General features: G+C 35.9%; 4 protein-coding genes across 5 annotated transcripts; 3 read left to right on the top strand and 1 right to left on the bottom strand.

Moving 5' to 3' along the window:
- Positions 316-4,107, top strand: LOC109355576 (WEB family protein At3g02930, chloroplastic-like). The gene is made up of 3 exons (XM_019598803.1): positions 316-607; positions 1,195-1,399; positions 1,652-4,107. Exons 1-3 carry the CDS (start codon positions 591-593, stop codon positions 3,908-3,910), a joined length of 2,481 nt encoding a protein of 826 aa, XP_019454348.1. The 5' UTR covers positions 316-590; the 3' UTR covers positions 3,911-4,107.
- LOC109355575 (histone acetyltransferase MCC1-like) lies at positions 4,464-7,520 on the bottom strand. Of its 2 annotated transcripts, XM_019598802.1 has the most exons (7): positions 7,414-7,520; positions 6,844-7,069; positions 6,611-6,755; positions 5,487-5,586; positions 5,178-5,406; positions 4,610-4,799; positions 4,464-4,504 (listed from the first exon to the last, which is right to left on the bottom strand). In XM_019598802.1, exons 2-6 carry the CDS (start codon positions 6,948-6,950, stop codon positions 4,613-4,615), a joined length of 768 nt encoding a protein of 255 aa, XP_019454347.1. In that variant the 5' UTR covers positions 6,951-7,069; positions 7,414-7,520; the 3' UTR covers positions 4,464-4,504; positions 4,610-4,612. The 2 variants fall into 2 exon arrangements, with proteins under 2 accessions (XP_019454347.1, XP_019454346.1); XM_019598801.1 differs by having other exon boundaries at positions 4,471-4,799.
- On the top strand, positions 8,290-12,200 carry LOC109355570 (subtilisin-like protease SBT4.3). Its single transcript, XM_019598794.1, has 10 exons — positions 8,290-8,404; positions 8,676-8,767; positions 8,967-9,064; positions 9,154-9,300; positions 9,382-9,484; positions 9,588-10,101; positions 10,220-10,542; positions 10,618-10,729; positions 11,110-11,335; positions 11,631-12,200. The coding sequence occupies exons 1-10, from the start codon at positions 8,324-8,326 to the stop codon at positions 12,185-12,187; spliced, it is 2,253 nt and encodes a 750-aa protein (XP_019454339.1). The 5' UTR covers positions 8,290-8,323; the 3' UTR covers positions 12,188-12,200.
- Positions 13,082-17,940, top strand: LOC109355571 (ATPase family AAA domain-containing protein 3-B-like). The gene is made up of 8 exons (XM_019598795.1): positions 13,082-13,500; positions 13,584-13,679; positions 14,333-14,443; positions 14,519-14,828; positions 15,180-15,270; positions 15,740-16,073; positions 16,613-16,761; positions 17,223-17,940. The coding sequence occupies exons 1-8, from the start codon at positions 13,216-13,218 to the stop codon at positions 17,728-17,730; spliced, it is 1,884 nt and encodes a 627-aa protein (XP_019454340.1). The 5' UTR covers positions 13,082-13,215; the 3' UTR covers positions 17,731-17,940.

Genomic DNA, 18,069 nt, shown 5'->3' with positions numbered 1-18,069 from the left:
GCCATGACTTGTGATTGATTGAAAAAATTGACACTAAGTGTAACATAACAGATGTGCACCCCTTATGGTACCTACAATACATACATGCATCATTTTCCTAAGTAGTTATGCATTAACTTTTTACTAAGCTTCTGCGAGTTGAGTTTCAGACGGAAAACAAAGTCTTAGAGAGTCATCTTATAAGTATATTTTATAACTTACAACAAATATAACTCAGACAAAAGAAAAGAAAAACAGTATATCTCTGATATCCGTTGTACTTATGTTATGATGTTGTTGAGTAAAGAGAATGACTCACAGTGACTCTGGAAAAGTTACCCCTGTCTCCTTTGACATTGGGGGGTCACTTTTGTCCATTCACGCTTCATCCTCTTCCACCTGAGAAGAGAAGTGAGAATAGTGTGGCTACTGTGGGAGACAAACTAGTTAACTTAACTTCTTCTTCCAACAAAATCATAAACACTTTCTCTTCCATTATTTCTTCTGTCTTACAATGTCACAACTCTAACATTCCCAACTCTGTAACTCACACCTTTCAGTAAAGTCATCACCTTTTCACTTTTCTTGTTATTGGGTGCTCAACTTCCTTCATGGCTTCAAAATCTAGGTCAGTAAACTGAAGATCTGATTTCGGTTTCTTCAATTCAATTACTTTTCTGCATTGCTTCCTTTATGTTTTTCTTTTTCTTGTTTTCTGTGTAATTGGAGTCTGCTTGATTTGGTTTTATCTGGTGGTGGCTTTAATATTGTATAGCGTGATTTTCATTTACATTTTCTAACTTTTCAATTTTATTTGTGTTTCTGTTGGGTTTATATGATGAAACTTTAGTGTTTTTGGTTTTCTATCTGCTGTATATGTATAATTTGAAAATATGTTTCATATTTAACTACTTTTCCTTTTTTTCTTCGTAATCTGCCTTGATTTTCTCTCCATTTATGTTACCTCAGTCTTTTACATTAACATGATTGTTTGCATCACTATCTGAGATATTTGTCCAAATTCTCACTTATTGGTTAATGATTTTTGCTTGCATATGTTGAGTTTGGTACAAGAGTTGTTTCCTTTTGGCTTAGATCCATCTATCTGATTGCATACACAACTATTGCATTTTGTTTGTTAATCTTGTATAGTTGTACTGTATGTTTCATTTTGATCTGCTATTGTATTGACATTTGACATTATGAATTTGATAGATCCAATTTATCTGAAACTCCCAACAAAGCATCACTGGCTACACCAAGAGTCAGTAAAGCTAGCAAAGGAGTGTCAAAGTCTGAATCCGAGTCGTCATCACCTTTGCGAAATCCACGCCTCTCTGTGGAACGATCACCACGATCTGTGAATTCAAAGGCAACTGTTGACCGGAAATCACCGAGACCCACCTCCACCCCACCTGATGTAAGTTATATAGAATGCACTTTTAGTCTCCTCTCTATTTTTTGCATACTTGCTTGGGACTTCAAATTTGAGATGATGCATTACTTATTAACCTTTATTCCGAGGTGTCCAGTATTCGATAGTAAAATGCTGGAGATGTTTCCTTCATTATTCATGATAGTTGATACAATGGAGTTTTTTTTAAATCATGTTTTCCTTCCGAGGTTATTGGTACTCTGATCTGTGCTTATATATGTTCCTTGGGGTTTTCAGAAACTACCCCAAAAACCTGCAAAGGGTTCAGAATTGCAGAACCAGTTGAATCTTGTTCAAGAAGATCTAAAGAAAGCAAAGGAGCAGCTGATTCAGTCTGAGAAGGAGAAGGTAAGAGCAATTGATGAGTTGGAAGAAGCAAAGAGAGTGGCTGAGGAAGCAAATGAGAAACTCGGGGAAGTATTGTTGGCTCAAAAGTGGATTGAGGAGGATTCTGAGATTGCGAAGTTCCAAGCTCTTGAATTGGAACAGGGTGGACTTGAAACTGTAAAGAAGGAAGAGGAATGGCAGAAGGAGATTGAAAGTGTGAGGAACCAGCATGCTGTGGATGTGGCTGCTCTTCTATCCACCACTAAGGAGCTTCAGCGGGTTAAGCAAGAACTCGCTATGACTTGTGATACAAAGAACCAGGCATTAAATCATGCTGATGATGCAACTAAAATTGCTGAGATTCATGTGGAGAAGGCAGAGATTCTTTCAGCTGAACTGTTGCGGGTGAAGGCCTTATTAGATTCAAAACTGGAAACAGAGGCTAATGATCACGAGATTAAATTGAAGCTGAAAAAAGAGATAGAAGCTCTAAAGCAAGAAGTCGAAAAGGCCAAGGATTATGATGAGAAGTTGATAGAGAAAGAAACTTCTATTGAACAGCTTAATGTACAGCTTGAAGCCGCAAAGATGGCTGAATCTTATGCACACAGTCTGCTAGATGAGTGGAAGATGATGGTTAAGGAACAAGAAATGAACGTCAAAGAAGCAAATAAGTCAGAGAGGTCAGCATTAGAATCTTTGAAATCTGTAATGAATCAGCTAGAAGCAAGCAATGATTTATTGCATGATGCAGATTCTGAAATTGTGGCTCTTAAAGAGAAAATGGGATTGTTAGAAATGACAATTGGGAGACATAGGGCAGATATTGAGGAATCGGACCGTCAAATTCTTATGGCTAAGGAAGAAAGTATTGAAATGTCAAAGAAGGCCGAGTCTCTCAAATCGGAACTTGAGAAAGTTAAGGAAGAGAAAGCTCAGGCTTTAAATAATGAAAAGCTTACAGCATCTAGTGTGCAGACCTTACTGTTCGAAAAAAACAAACTTATCAATGAATTGGAGAATTCTCGGGATGTAGAAGAAAAGAGTAAAAAGGCAATGGAAAGCTTAGCTTCTGCATTACATGAAGTATCCGCAGAAGCTAGAGAAACCAAAGAAAAGCTGCTAAACAGCCAAGTTGAACATGAAAGCTATGAGACCCAGATTGAAGATTTAAAGTTAGTCTTAAATGCTACTAGTGACAAGTACAAGTCCATGCTTGATGATGCAAGGGGTGAAATTGATGTTCTTACATGTAAGTTCGAAAACTCTAAGAATGAATTAGAGAACTCCAAGGCTGAGTGGGAGCAGAGAGAACTTCATCTAGTCAGCTGCTTAAATAAAAGCGAGGAAGAAAAGTCATCCCTGGGAAAAGAAATAAACAGATTGGTTCATTTGCAAAAAGCAGCCGAGGAACAAGCTAGTTCTAGCAGGGAGGAAGAATGTCAGCTGAAGGAAAATCTGAAGGAAGTTGAGGCCGAGGCGATCCACCTGCAGGAAGCTCTTAAGGAAGTAATGGGTGAGAGCATGAAATTGAAGGAGAGTTTATTGGATAAAGAAAATGAGTTGCAGAGCCTTTTTCATGTAAACGATGAACTCCAAATGAGGGAGGCTGAGTATATTAAGAAGGTGGAGGAGTTATCTAAGTTGCTGGAAGAAGCTGCAACCATAAACAAAAACAAAAACAACCACACTGAGGAAAATGGGGACCTTTCAGACAGTGATAAAGACTATGATTTGCTTCCTAAGGTAGTTGGATTTTCTGAGGAGAATGGGCATGGAGAAGACAATGATGCAAATATTGTCCTGAATGACAATGCTGGAAAAATCGATTCACCCAAACCCGAGAATGTGAATGGAAAGTTGAAGGAAGATGAGAGGGAAGAAAAGGATGAGTCAGCAGAAGTTGAATATAAAATGTGGGAGAGCTGCAAGATAGAGAAAAGGGAGTTATTGAGGGAGAGAGAATCAGAGCCTGAATCCCTTGAAGAAGAAGTTGATCAGTCAAAGATAGAAGGCAGCGACGAGAGCTTGGATAAGATAAATGGAACCACTGCCGAGGATGGTGGAAGCTCACCATCAAAGCAACAACAATTGAAGAAGAAGAAACATTTGCTTGGCAAGTTTGGAAGCCTGCTCAAGAAAAAGGGTGCTGCTACCAACCACAAATAGAACAAGGTTCAACTTCGGAAGTTATATTCAACATTCATTGTTTGCATGTATTCACTTTATGATTTTTTTGTTACTTCTTGGAATAGAATATGTTAGGAATGAATACATGGCTTTGTAATGCTGCTTAGGATTTTTGTCCAATACTTCTTTTATTTTTGGAGGAAATTGTATGTGATGGAGCTATTTTTCTTCCCCTTTATTTCTGTTCTTGTCCCTGGACTTGCACTCCTATCTAGATTTGACTAAAGAAGTGGCAAGTTGGATTGTGTTTTTATGTCATCCCCATTCAAATGGAATTCTAGAAAGCATTTGATTTTTGCATTGGAGTCCTTCTAGACAAATAACGGCTATTTAATTCTTGGTTGTTATTGTTACCCTTTCTTATATCCGGTATCACATGAATATTTTAAAAATAATATATAGTTATTAAATTGTTTAAAATTCACCAAAGAGATATATTAGAAGGATAAAAATAGATGTAAGTTTTTTCTTTATCCTAACTATCACTTAAATATTAAATTTTCTCATGAGTTGCCTCTAAGATCCACAAGAGTCGTTGCTTGCACAAACAGTATCACCTTCTAACATGAAATGTGAGTTTATTAGGACATGTTGGTAGTTACAGTAAGTGTTATTTTTGGTTTCAATATGGGTTGAATTATACATGAAACGGGAAACATGGAAGAACTTACAAAATAAAAGTTAAACACATTCATAACCAGTACACTCAACTGCTAGGTTTCTCTTGTTATGTGTCGCCGATACAAGAGAATGGCTTTCTTTACACTTTGACCACCTTGACATCTTCCTGTCTTCACTCTTGCACATCTTTGCAGCCACCAACTTAAAGCCACTCCTCATGTAGCTTACTATTGCAGCCAAAAGCTCTCTGAAAAGTCAAATGGAAATAAATTACTTGAAATGATTTCCTTATGGGTAAATGGTACTGCATAAAGATATGCATGTGGCATACACACTCGATTTGTAATATAAAAGGCCATTCAAAAAGTAGTTATGACTTATGAGGCATAGCACATAATACAGTATGTAAAATTTCAACTTCAAAATCAGTCGCTAATCATTTTGACAATTGCATCACACAAATAATGGCAGTGTTTGAATATAGATGTACATAGCATCTACTTCGGATAATATATGTCAGTTCAATTTGAGCCCACGTTTAAGAGTAACAATACAATGCCTTCATTAAAAACATGAATTACCAGTCTAAGCAAATAAAGGCATAAAAGGTTTTCTTTTTACTTACAATGGTGAACAAGGAGATCGTCCCCCATTGACATAGTACATGAATAAGTACGAATCATATTGTTGGCCATTGATTAAGTAAAATCCCTGCAACCTTCTTATGCACTTGAAAGACATTTTCTTGTACAAATAGATTGCTGGGTTGTTGTAAGAAATTACATGCAAATAAACAGCTCGACAGGTGGGAATACTTGAAGCATATTTTATGACCTCCCTAATCAGAGCAGAAGCTGCAGATGATGCACAAATTAGACTACCCATTATATCATGGACAAGTCCAACAATATCAAGGTGAGAAAGAAACCCGTACCTATACCATGATTTCTATATGAATCCACTACTCCCAGCGTCAGAATGTAAACTAAAGTTTGATCTGATTTGGATGAGTCATATCCAAGCATATCCACTATCTACCAGAATAATATTCACAATTATCAGCAAAAATATAAGCATTCAAATAATTGTACTTTAAGAAGGGGTAACAATAACAACCAATCCTTTTTGCACTAAGTGAGGTTAGCTACATGGAACAAACAACATCATAATGTCTTATCATAAATCAGATCTATAGACATATCATTTATAATATAACCAAATCCTTATTAATGGTTTCACTTATCATTTTTCTTGGTCTTACTCAACCTCTAGCTTGGGCTACCCTCTATTTGATGCTCTCTCCTAGACTTCCACAGTTCTTCTTCACATGTGTCCAAACTACAGAAGGCAAGATTATACCATCTTTTCTACAGTAATTGTGACCTCAACATTCTCTCCAGAGCATTAATTCTTAATATTATGTTGTCTATATTGTCCAGTCGACCAACACAACATTCTCATCTCTATTACATTGAGTTTATTCTGTTGTTGGTTTTTTGTAGCCCAAAATTCAGTCTCATACAGCATCAATGGTCTTATAGTCTTAAGTTTTCTATCACAAATAACACTTGAAGACTAATATCCTATGGACAGTTAGCACATTTTTTTGCAAACTTAATTTTAATAAAATATGACAGCCACTTAATCAGACTGAATATAGTATCACATGAAGTCTCAAGTTTGTCTTGATTATACAGGTATCAAAATGATTGTTGAGTCAGACTGGATATTAAAGACAACATTTTCATAAAGTTTATCTTGGTGTATAAGCATTTGCATGTACATGAACTTGTTATCTTCCTTTTAAGCAAGTTGATTTAATGCATGTTGGATAAGTTTTCCAACAACACTTTGCTACATAACATATTTCCTTCAAAGCCACCAACTAAATCATCCAAAACCCTTCTCATATGACAGATGCCTTACCATAGAGTAGTGGAAGACCTAACAACAGATCACAGTTTCTATTTCCATCTCAACTTCTAGCAATGTTGTAAAAATAACTTTCCATAAAATTACATTGGCGTAATCAGAGAAAAGGTGATAAAGGGGACCAACCTCGCTTTCTTTTGCAAGAACAATCCGTGCTGTCACAAATCCAATGAGTTCATCACCTTGGCCATCAGGCCGACTAGAGTCCACAGCTCCCCATGACACGATGTCACGGCCATTAACGACATCTTGGAAAAAAGTAGATTCATACCTGAACATTGACAACATTTTTGAATTTTGAGCAAACAAAATTTCGAGTGCTGATAGTTAAAGCAATGAAACAGCAGCAAATATCTGACCTGATGGGAAATAGTTTGACATGAATATGTTCTAAAATGTCAAAATCAGAAGGTCTTATAGGCCTATAACATATCTTTGGCCGAGTAGATAGTTTTGGGTTTACCATTGAGAGTAACTTAAACTTAATCCCCTTCAAATATCTGATATACTAGGGAAATTCGTGAAAGCAATGTCCCTTCCATTTACACTACAACAATGACCAAGGCCATTGAACACTTCCTCTTACTGCACATGTTAAACAGGAGTTTCAGATTCTTCATATATTACGAAATTGTATAAATAACGAAGAAAAAGAATAAAACAAATTTACAGAGATTAAAATTAGGGCTCGTTTGTTTAGTCTTTAAAAACTCCATAAATGTATGTATTTGACAGAAATATTTCCATGAGAAACTGAACTCTAAAATCAGATTTCTATCTCTTCTTTTCCTTTCATTCAAAATTGATTATAGTAAAAAAAAACGAGATAATAAAGGAATGATCGTAAAGTAAAAATGAGGAATTGGTATTGATTTAACGGAAGAGAATAATGGAGAATTGAAGTGCAAATAAGATGAGAAAGGACTTACATTATTAGAGATGAATGATATTGAAGAGAGATATATATTATGATTGATTTATCTATAGCTATAACACTTCATGAACAAAGGAATGGAAAAGAAGGATTCAATTCTGAGAAAACCCAAACCCAACCCCATCTTTTTTTATATTTATTTATTCATATTTTTTAACTTGGGCTTCTTCTCATACATATCTGGCCCATCCATTTTTTTATTTTTTTAATGTATTAAGTGAAGTATCGGATTAGAAGCGATTTACCAGTTGAACCGGCTGACACAAATCAGTTTTTACAACATTGGTGATGAGAAGGGGTGTGGTCGAGTTGAATGTCATTCAGTCACCCTCAAACTCTGCTTTCTCGCTTTCTTATATGTGAGATTTGCATCCGAGGTGGACATGAAAAGTATTATCTTTTAAATGTATGTATACCATAACCAATAGAATGATGCCATATGCTACTTGTTTGTTCTAATGAGGCACTGTTTTATTCCAAATACCATTCTTCAATTTCATTCAACAAGTACCTTATATCATCTTTTCTTCATGGACAATTCGGTGGTATCTATGTATAGTATAGGTTCTTAACTTCTCATGCATGAGACCATATATCCTATGATTAGTTGGGTAGTTATTGTACTAAACCAAAAGAGGAAATAACAATTAAAAAGGACAGAAAATGAAAGGAAGAAAGTGACTTAATGAGTCCTAGTCTCACTTAATTTGACCTTAAGCCTATTGATTCAGCCATTTTATCTTCTTGAACCATAGAAAAGGTAACATGGAAGAATGTTACTTTTTTTATAATCTAATAATATAGTAAGCAAAAGCTAAGTTTTATTTGGTTTGGCCATCTAAGTGACCTTATAAAATGCCTATGCATCTTTTTCAATTCTAAGAAATCAGTAATTATACACAAAAATGACTACACCAGAGTCCTTCCTCCTCTTCCTTCTCTTGTTTTCGATTTCTGTGATGCATGGTCTTTCTTCAGAGAAGAAGGTATGAAGATATTCTACTTTTTTTTAGCTGCTACACTCAATGTTCTAGCTCTTAGATGATAAAATACTATGAGAAAAATGTACTGAATAACACTTGATATTACATTCATGTAATGGTGTATATTGGGTGGAGTGTTACTATTAGTGTAATTACCATTTAATTTTAGCATCAATGATCTCCATTTTGAGTTTCCCTCTACTTAGATTTGTGATCATGCTAGACCAGAAAGAAAGTGTACATGATAACAAAGTAGGCCAAATTTAAAATGCAGGTTTATATTGTCTACATGGGAGAAAAGCATAAGTCGGGTAGAGTCTCTACACAGTCGATGCATCATTCCATGCTACAAGGAATTCTTGGAAGGTTAATTACAAAACTCATCTCGTATACCAATAACTATTATGAGGAACTACTGAAATCCTTACATCATACTTTAAAGTCATAAGTTGTATGATACTTGTAATAAGGAATGATTTCGAGAATTTGATATCGATTTTCAAAAGCATTAGTCATATGTTGTCTTGTTACTACAGAAGTTAAGCACTTGAAATTTGTCATGTAGTGTTGATGCAGCAAAGGAGTCAATGGTTTACAGTTATAGAAAAAGCTTTAACGGGTTTGCGGCTACGCTAACTGAAGAAGAAGTTGCCAAAATTTCAGGTGAATTTTTCAAACAGAATAGTGAAACATAACATAACTATACTTTCTCATTATCTATTTCACAATTGAAATTGATTTACTGTCTGCAGAAATGGAAGAAGTGGTCTCAGTTTTTCCGAACCGCAGGTTGGAACTCCAAACAACAAGATCATGGGATTTCATGGGATTCGGTACATTCGGCGGACTTACTCCTTCTTTTGATGGAAGAAACGTCGTCATTGGAGTTATTGATTCAGGTTAATACATAGAAGTTACAACAATTAACATTGCACCTATTTTATGTTCAAAGACAATAACTTTAATTAAAAAAACTATAGGAATCTGGCCTGAATCAGAAAGCTTTGATGATAAAGGACTAGGCCCGCCACCTACGAAATGGAAAGGAATCTGCCAAAGCGGATATGACTTCACTTGCAACAAGTTAGAATATCTTCCTTCTTAAAACTCTTTTCTTTCTCCCCTTTGCCTGAAGGAAAGTTTGTGACAATGTATGAAACTAATGGCATTGTTGAAAATATTGCAGTAAGATAATCGGAGCTCGATATTATCAAAGCAATAACTATAACAATGATGTCAAAATCAAATCTGTAAGGGATGACACAGGACATGGAACTCACACGGCATCAATTGCAGCCGGACGAGAAGTTGTAGGAGCCAGTTACTATGGTCTGGCTAAGGGGGTTGCAAGGGGTGGAGCCCCTGATGCTAGAATTGCTGTTTACAAAGTCTGTTGGAACAATAATTGTTATGATGCAGATGCTCTAGCTGCTTTTGATGATGCAATTGCAGACGGGGTTGACATTTTATCGATCTCCTTGGGTGGAAACGAAAACACGTATTATTTGGATGATCCAATAGCAATTGGATCCTTTCATGCCATGAAAAAGGGAATATTAACAATAGCAGCTGCTGGTAATTCTGGACCAAATAGAGGAAGTCTACTTAATTTATCACCTTGGTTAGTAACTGTTGCAGCTAGCAGTACTGATAGGAAAATCGTGTCGCGTTTGGTTCTCGGAAATGGAGATGTAGTCATGGTGAGTAGTTGTTACTTCTTACTTAGAACCTTACCTGTTTTTCTTCAAATTGTTATAGCCTATACTCTAGCTAAACTGCAGATTACATGTTTTGATTTTCTGAAATGCTGAACTCAAGGCAAATGCTATCAATACTTACAACGCCAACAATAAATCACATCCTTTGATTTGGGGAGGAGATGCTGCAAACTTTTCGGCCGGTTACACTCCTGAAGATTCAAGTCTTTGCAACTTTGAGGCGTTAAATTTAAACAAAGTTAAAGGAAGTATTGTCGTCTGTGAAGACAGTTCTACTAACTCACTAGTCCTAAAGGCAGGTGGAGTTGGTGTCATATCCCCAAATCTACCAGATGAGAACTTTGCCATGCCATATCCCTTTCCAACAGCAAGAATCAACGACGCAGATTTCTCTCGAGTATTAGATTACATCAAATCCTCGGTGTACGTAAAATCATATCATTCCATTTATCTAGAACTTCATATTAATTTTGATTAGTTCATTACTATTTTTCTCAGTAATCCAAAGGCAACCATTATGTTTAGTGAGACCATTGAGGACCTACAAGCTCCTTATATTGCTAGTTTCTCAAGTAGAGGCCCCAACTTGATAAGTCCTGACATTCTCAAGGTATAAACTTCAATATGTTGGATATGTATCTATTAGGTAGCTTTTGGTTGTTGTAATAATTGTTCTCCTCACTTCACAAGTTGCCGAGGGATGTTTTTACATTTTCATTTGCAAGGTAAGGTTACATACATCTAACCACTCCAAATCTCACTATGTGAGATCCTCATTCATTGGGTTGTCATTTGCCAACGTAAAACTTTGTCGAATCTCTGAGTTGTCTGGACAATTTTGTTTCTAATCTTCTCTATCAAACACGGGCAAGTAACATTCCCAGATGACATGGCCAGGAATGTAAAAACATCCCATGAACCAAACACAGTCTTGAATGCATTTTCAGTATTTTTCTTTCATATATACAACTTCGGTTGTTGGATTCGCAGCCTGATCTTAGTGCACCTGGGTTAAACATCCTGGCGGCTTGGTCTCCTGTTGCACCACATATCCAAAGTGAATTTAAGGAATTCCAGGACACAAGCAGAGTTGATTACAATGTTCTTTCTGGAACTTCAATGTCTTGTCCACATGTGGTTGGGGCTGCAGCTTATGTAAAGGCCACTCACCCAAGTTGGTCCCCTGCAGCTATAAAATCTGCACTTATGACAACAGGTATAGAGCAATATATTGAGTGTGCTTAATTAAATGTTTATACAATAAGCTTTCTATTGCATGAGATTCTCACCTAGTGGAATCCAATGAGGGTAAATGTATGTAGTCTTATCGAATAGACTGTTTTCAGAATTTTAGGCCATGAGTCCATGACCTTCAGAATTATCACAAGTCAAACAACTTTACCGTTGCGCCGAGACTAATCCTCCAATAAGTTTTACAAATTATTTCCATAAGCTTAATTTCCTCAGGTGTTTCTCCTAAGTACTAATTCATTTTCTTGAATACAATGCAGCATATCCTATGGACCCTCAGAAACATAAATATTACGAGAATGAATTTGCATATGGTTCTGGCCATCTTAACCCGGTTTCTGCAGTGGATCCAGGACTAGTATTTAATGCTTCTGAAGCAGATTACATTGACTTCCTCTGCAAGCAAGGCTATGAAACAACCACTTTGAGACAAATTGCCAATGATAACAATGTTTGTAAAAGCAGCAAACCAGGACGTGCATGGGATCTAAATTACCCTTCATTCTCACTTGCAATAGAAGAGGGGCATAAGATAAAGGGCAAATTTATTAGGACTGTTACTAATGTTGGTGCAGCAAAATCAACATATAAGGCTATCATTGATGTGCCCAACTTTCTCAAAGTTAGAGTGAAACCACCTACTCTTGCATTTTCTGTTGTTGGAGAAGAAAAAAGTTTCACTGTGGAAGTGACAGGGCCTAAGATATCCCAGGTTCCAATCATTTCAGGCTCCATAACTTGGAAACATGGAGTGCATAATGTTCGAACCCCACTTGTAGTTTACACAGTCCTTAGTTTTACTCCTCCACACATGTGATCGAGTGAACCACATCTGCTGTAACACACTTTGTGGTGTGCACTCCATGTATCATGCCCAATCACATGCCCATGAGACATGGAGTGATACAAAGTGTGAGACAGCAGACATGTAACCGTGATTTGGGTTGCTTGTGTGATGGCCTTTATTAAAATGTATTTCCATGCTATAAACAACAATGTTTCCTTTCATCTATTACTACATTTCCACTTTATGTCCTTGATCCCAACCTTACTCTTCAACTATGGCAATACATTTTGGTTGAAAGATCTCAAAGATTTTGGAAATTAATTAATAAAATAAAAGAAGGGGGGTATTGCATCTGGTCTTTGTTGGACACTGCTACATTAAAAAATGACTAAAAGAAGTACATACACTATTTATTTATTACACAATTATTAATAGAGTAATTAAATATATAAATGATTTTTAATCAAAATTCTCAATCTTATTTTTAATATTTTATTTATAATTGAATATGAAATATTTTATTTATTCAAACATAAGGAGGTATTGATTTAGTTGTTGTGTAAAACCACATTGAATCCTAATGATAACCAAAATATTAGATATTTGATTTATGAGAACGATAATTGTTAAAAGAAATAATACACATCTTAAAATAAATTAATTTTTTATCTATAGATGAACATTTAATTATAAAAAAGATATAAGGTGACAAAAAAATAATAGAGTTTGCAATTAAAATAAATTTCTAAATTTTAAAAGGTAAAATTATATGTAAAACATTAAAAAGTTATTTACGAAAGTCACAAACATCCTCCAATTTTTATTGAAAAAAAGTATATTATTTTAATATAAAGAAATAATTTATCTTCTCAAACCAATAATTTGAATGATAAGTGTTTGTTCCTCTAGTGGGGTCCCTCCAAACCCTACCGAAACCTCTATTTCCCAATTATACTTTGATGGAAGCTCGATCCTCCTCCTTCTTCTTCACTTTTTGAGATTCAGCGTTAAATCTTCGCTTTTTGTTATTATTATTATTATTTGCTTAGAACATTACAATGGCGAAAACCTACTCAGCGGGGTTTGTTTCAGCCATTGCAACCGCAACTGGTTTATCACACTCCAACAATGCCTATTCTGATGCACCTTTCAACTTTTCTTCTTCTTCTTCCAATGTTCCAGAACATTCTTCTACTTCTTCTGATCCCAATTCCACTACGTCGCCACCTCCAAAGGTTCCAAATACTCATCCAAGAACTACTTCTGCTGGTTTTGATCCTGAAGCTCTTGAGAGAGGTGTTAAGGCTCTCAAAGAAATTTCCAATTCTCCACACGGCAAAAAGGTTTCAACTTTCTCTTTTTTATATATTTTATTTTATTTTATTTTATTGATGTTGAAGTTAAAGTTTGTGCCTTTGCCTTGTAGGTGTTTGATATTATTAAGAAACAAGAGGAGACTAAGACAACTGAATTGGCTGCAAAGGTTGCTGAGTTTAAACAAATGCAAGCACAACACGAAACTGTAACTCCTTATTTCTCTGTTTTTTTTCCCTTCATTTTGAAACAAAATATTTATACTCTACATACAAATTGTAGATTATTTTATATAAAAATGGAATTGTGTAGGTTGGAATTAAATATCAACCTTTTACTGTCCATCACACGCAATAAAATTGCTATTATGTAGGCTGAGCCTGAGATTCTGAGAATTAAATATGCTTTTTTTTATTGAATGTTGGTATGAACCTATTGTTGTAGTGTCATTTCTTTTGCTTTAGTTATTTACTACTGCAATGAACCATGAAGTTGTCTGATGGAGAAATCATGTTAAGTTTCAGTGGCATACGTGGTGAAATTATCTCGAAGCTCTGTTCATTCTAACGATAATTTGCATAAAACCTATTTTTCTAGTGACACTTATTTTGCTTGGGATAGTTAATATTTACTTATACGACAATGAAGATGTCTGATGGTTTAAGAAGATGTGTCCATTTGTCGGTAAGTTCTAGCTGTATACATGGCCAAATTAATCACAAGCTACTTCTTTGGCAGCATGGCTTCCAATGATTGAATATTCACATCTAACCTTTTTGTTTTGTTCTTTATTGCTTCATAAGATATTTTGTGTGTATCTTGTGATTTGTTTTCTAACATCACATTTGGTTTGCCTGGCAGGAAAGACAAAGGATTATATATGATGAGCAAAAAAAGCTTGCCCAGCATCAGGCACAAACAAAATCCCAAATGGCTAAATATGAGGACGAGTTGGCAAGGAAGAGGATGCAGGTATGAACCTTCTGGCACTCAGGACTTATATTTTTGTTATTAGTGAAGTGTTTCTAATTCTTATATTATTATCAGGCTGAAAATGAATACCATAGATCCAGAAACCAAGAGCTAGTAAAACTGCAAGAAGAGTCATCAATCAGACAGGAGCAAGCTCGACGTGCTACTGAAGAACAGATTCAAGCTCAACGAAGGCAAACTGAAAGAGAGAAGGCTGAGATCGAACGTGAAACAATCAGAGTAAGGGCTATGGCAGAAGCAGAAGGAAGAGCGCATGAAGCAAAGCTATCTGAAGAGGTTAACAGGAGAATGCTAGTTGATCGTGCTAATGCAGAACGAGAAAAATGGATTTCTGCCATAAATACTACTTTTGACCATATTGGAGGTACAATTCTACCAGATATGTTGTATGCAACATGCAAATGCTCAACCATCTCTACATCAATGCATTTGTCGTTTTAATTCCACGGATTACATCATTATGAATATATGCCAAATTTAAAAAGTCCTTATGTATGTTCATCATTTTCTATCTTACTCTCACAGTGTTGATTACCCAGTGAACCATTTCACTTGGATTAGGTCCTCCAAATCTCCCCCATCTCCCTGCATTATTTATTTACCTTTTCCATCATCATTAATTAATTCCTATTTTATGAAGTATTATTTTTACTTTACTGTTTTAAATTATTCAATACTATCCAGAAGTTAAGACAAGTTAATCCATCTTTTGCAGGGGGCTTAAAAGCCATCCTAACAGATCAAAATAAGTTGGTTGTGGCAGTCGGTGGAGTGACTGCTTTGGCTGCAGGGGTCTACACAACGAGGTATATAAGCTAATGTTTGGCATGCTTTGCACAGTCTGTATCCATCATCTCAACTATACAATTATTGATGAGCGATGGATTTATTACAATGCCTTTGTTTTCTTGTCATCAGTTCATTAATGTTTGACCATGACTGTACCCATTTTCGATAATGCAGTCTTTGTTATTGATAGCAAAATGATCTTTTAGAAATGAATATGTCTTCAGCATTAATATATAAAAAAAAAAGCTGTGTGGGAAAAAGCTAGTCTACCCCAAAACAACTTTTATCCCCCAAAAAATCTGTGGGAAAATAATCATTCCCAAACAAGCTATCAGTCTGTTCCTTATCTCTCATCGAAAACCTACACATTGTTCTCATCTGCATGCAAGAGTTGATTAATTTACATTCATACTCGACTTCATGTTATTCTTATAAGTTTCTGTCAATGAAGTTATGGCTTATGCTAGCTCTTTTTGTCCAATGTAGAGAAGGTGCAAGGGTTATTTGGGGATATGTGGATAGAATATTGGGACAACCATCATTGATTCGAGAATCCTCCAGAGGGAAATACCCATGGTCCGGCATGTTTTCTCGTACCATGAGCAGCCTATCCCAACGTACTAATCCAGGATCTGCTTCAAAAAATGGGAATGGCTTTGGTGATGTAATTTTGCATCCTTCTCTTAATAAAAGAATTGAGCAGCTGGCATCTGCAACTGCAAATACAAAAGCACATCAGGCACCATTCAGGAACATGTTATTTTATGGCCCTCCAGGAACAGGGAAGACAATGGCTGCCAGAGAGTTGGCTCGAAAATCTGTATGTGGGATGCTTCTCTTTCAATCCTGTCATTCTAGTTTTCAAATATTTTATAATATCCACTTTTCTTGTTCATGGGTCACATAAGTAGGAAATTCTCTGTATAACAGTCATTGTTTAGAGTTTGGTTTTTCCTATTTCATGGAGAAATTTAAGTTTATGTAGTCTATATCATTTATTCTTAATATTGTTTGGTGTGAATATCATCATGTTAACAAAACTATCTTCCCATGTTTTTCTGATTTATTCTATCTTTTCCATCAATTTTGTAGACAAATTAGGACCAACAACTAATCAAACTCAAACTTATCTGTTTAGAGGGCTCTATTTAAATTTATCTTCAACTTACCTTTCTGAATTCGTAATTCCACTTCCATGTTTCTGTTGATTCAGTAGTCACTGCAAGTAGAATTCAGTACCTTGCATTTCGTTATTGCATGCTTTGTGAAACATTAGATTTTATTATGATCTGTTGAATTTTGAGCTCTATTTTTTTCACTAAAATTCTTTCCTTGTGATTTTCTTTCAATTTTATGCAGGGATTAGATTATGCATTGATGACTGGGGGAGATGTTGCTCCACTGGGATCACAAGCTGTAACCAAGATACACCAGTTGTTTGACTGGTCTAAGAAATCTAAAAGAGGCTTATTGCTTTTCATTGACGAAGCTGATGCATTTCTATGCGAGTAAGCAATGTCTTTCATGACTTCTCTTTTAGCCTGTATTTGGTAATTTGGTTGACAAGAAAACGGGAGGAGAGAGAAAACACAAATTACAAAATGTTTTATGTTTCGGGTAGAAAATAGGAGGGGGGAAAATGTGTGGACCCCATCTTAAAATTCTCTCTAAAAAGAGAAGAAAACACAAAATGGGACATATGTTACAAACGTCCAATCATATTCCCCCAACTTCTCTTACCTAGCCATCAATTTTTAAATCTTAGGGACATTTATGTCTCTTTCAAGTTTTAACAAAAATAATATTTGTGTTTACGAAGTCTGAAATGGGTTAGGAGCTAATTTGTTAGTTTTTCGACTGAGAATTTTATAGAGGGAGAAAAGGTTTAATGATGTTAACAGGCCATTCAGTATTTTCTTTGCCTGAAAACTGAATTAAGTGGATTGATTGCACTTGGTGAACTTTGCAGGCGAAACAAGACCTATATGAGTGAAGCACAAAGAAGTGCACTGAATGCCCTTCTCTTCCGTACTGGTGACCAGTCCAAGGACATAGTTCTTGCTCTTGCCACAAATCGTCCTGGTGATCTTGACTCAGCTGTGGCAGATCGAATTGACGAGGTCCTGGAATTCCCTTTGCCCGGGGAAGAGGAGCGCTTCAAACTTCTTAAGCTCTATCTTGATAAGTACATAGCCCAAGCTGGATCAAGAAAATCTGGTTTCTTTCAAGAACTGTTCAAAGGGAAACCACAGCAGATAGAGATTCAGGGCTTGACTGATGAGATCATAAAGGAAGCAGCAGCTAAAACCGATGGATTTTCTGGAAGGGAAATAGCAAAACTGATGGCTAGTGTTCAAGCTGCTGTATATGGTAGTGAAAACTGTGTGCTTGACCCAAGCCTGTTCCGGGAAGTGGTAGATTATAAAGTTGCAGAGCATCAACAGAGAAGAAAATTGGCCGGGTCAGACAAAGCTTAGTGCGTGAGGATGTTTTAAGAGATTATTGTGCCAGGAACCCTTCTAATACGGGTACAACCATAATTTATCTGCTAATTTTAGTTGATAAAAGAGCTGCCACATGCAATTTTAGTCTGGGCATGCCGTTATTATTCATTGATTGTCCTCAATTGATGGGGAGATTTTGGAATTTCATTGAGTTTCATTAACTGCTGATGCATACCTATTTTAAAATCTCGGATGCTTCCCTTGCTATAGAGAAGGCAAATACTTTTGGAAAAACCAAAATATCTTTTAATTATGAATTGTTGGTAGCGTATCTTGATTGAGAAAATGTCAAGATCATTCAACAAAGAATGT

The sequence above is a fragment of the Lupinus angustifolius genome, chromosome LG08, assembly GCF_001865875.1.
Source record: "Lupinus angustifolius cultivar Tanjil chromosome LG08, LupAngTanjil_v1.0, whole genome shotgun sequence".
Taxonomy (NCBI): Eukaryota; Viridiplantae; Streptophyta; class Magnoliopsida; order Fabales; family Fabaceae; genus Lupinus; species Lupinus angustifolius.
Note: the sequence above shows the minus strand (reverse complement) of the source record. Positions and strands in the feature narration are given on the sequence as shown.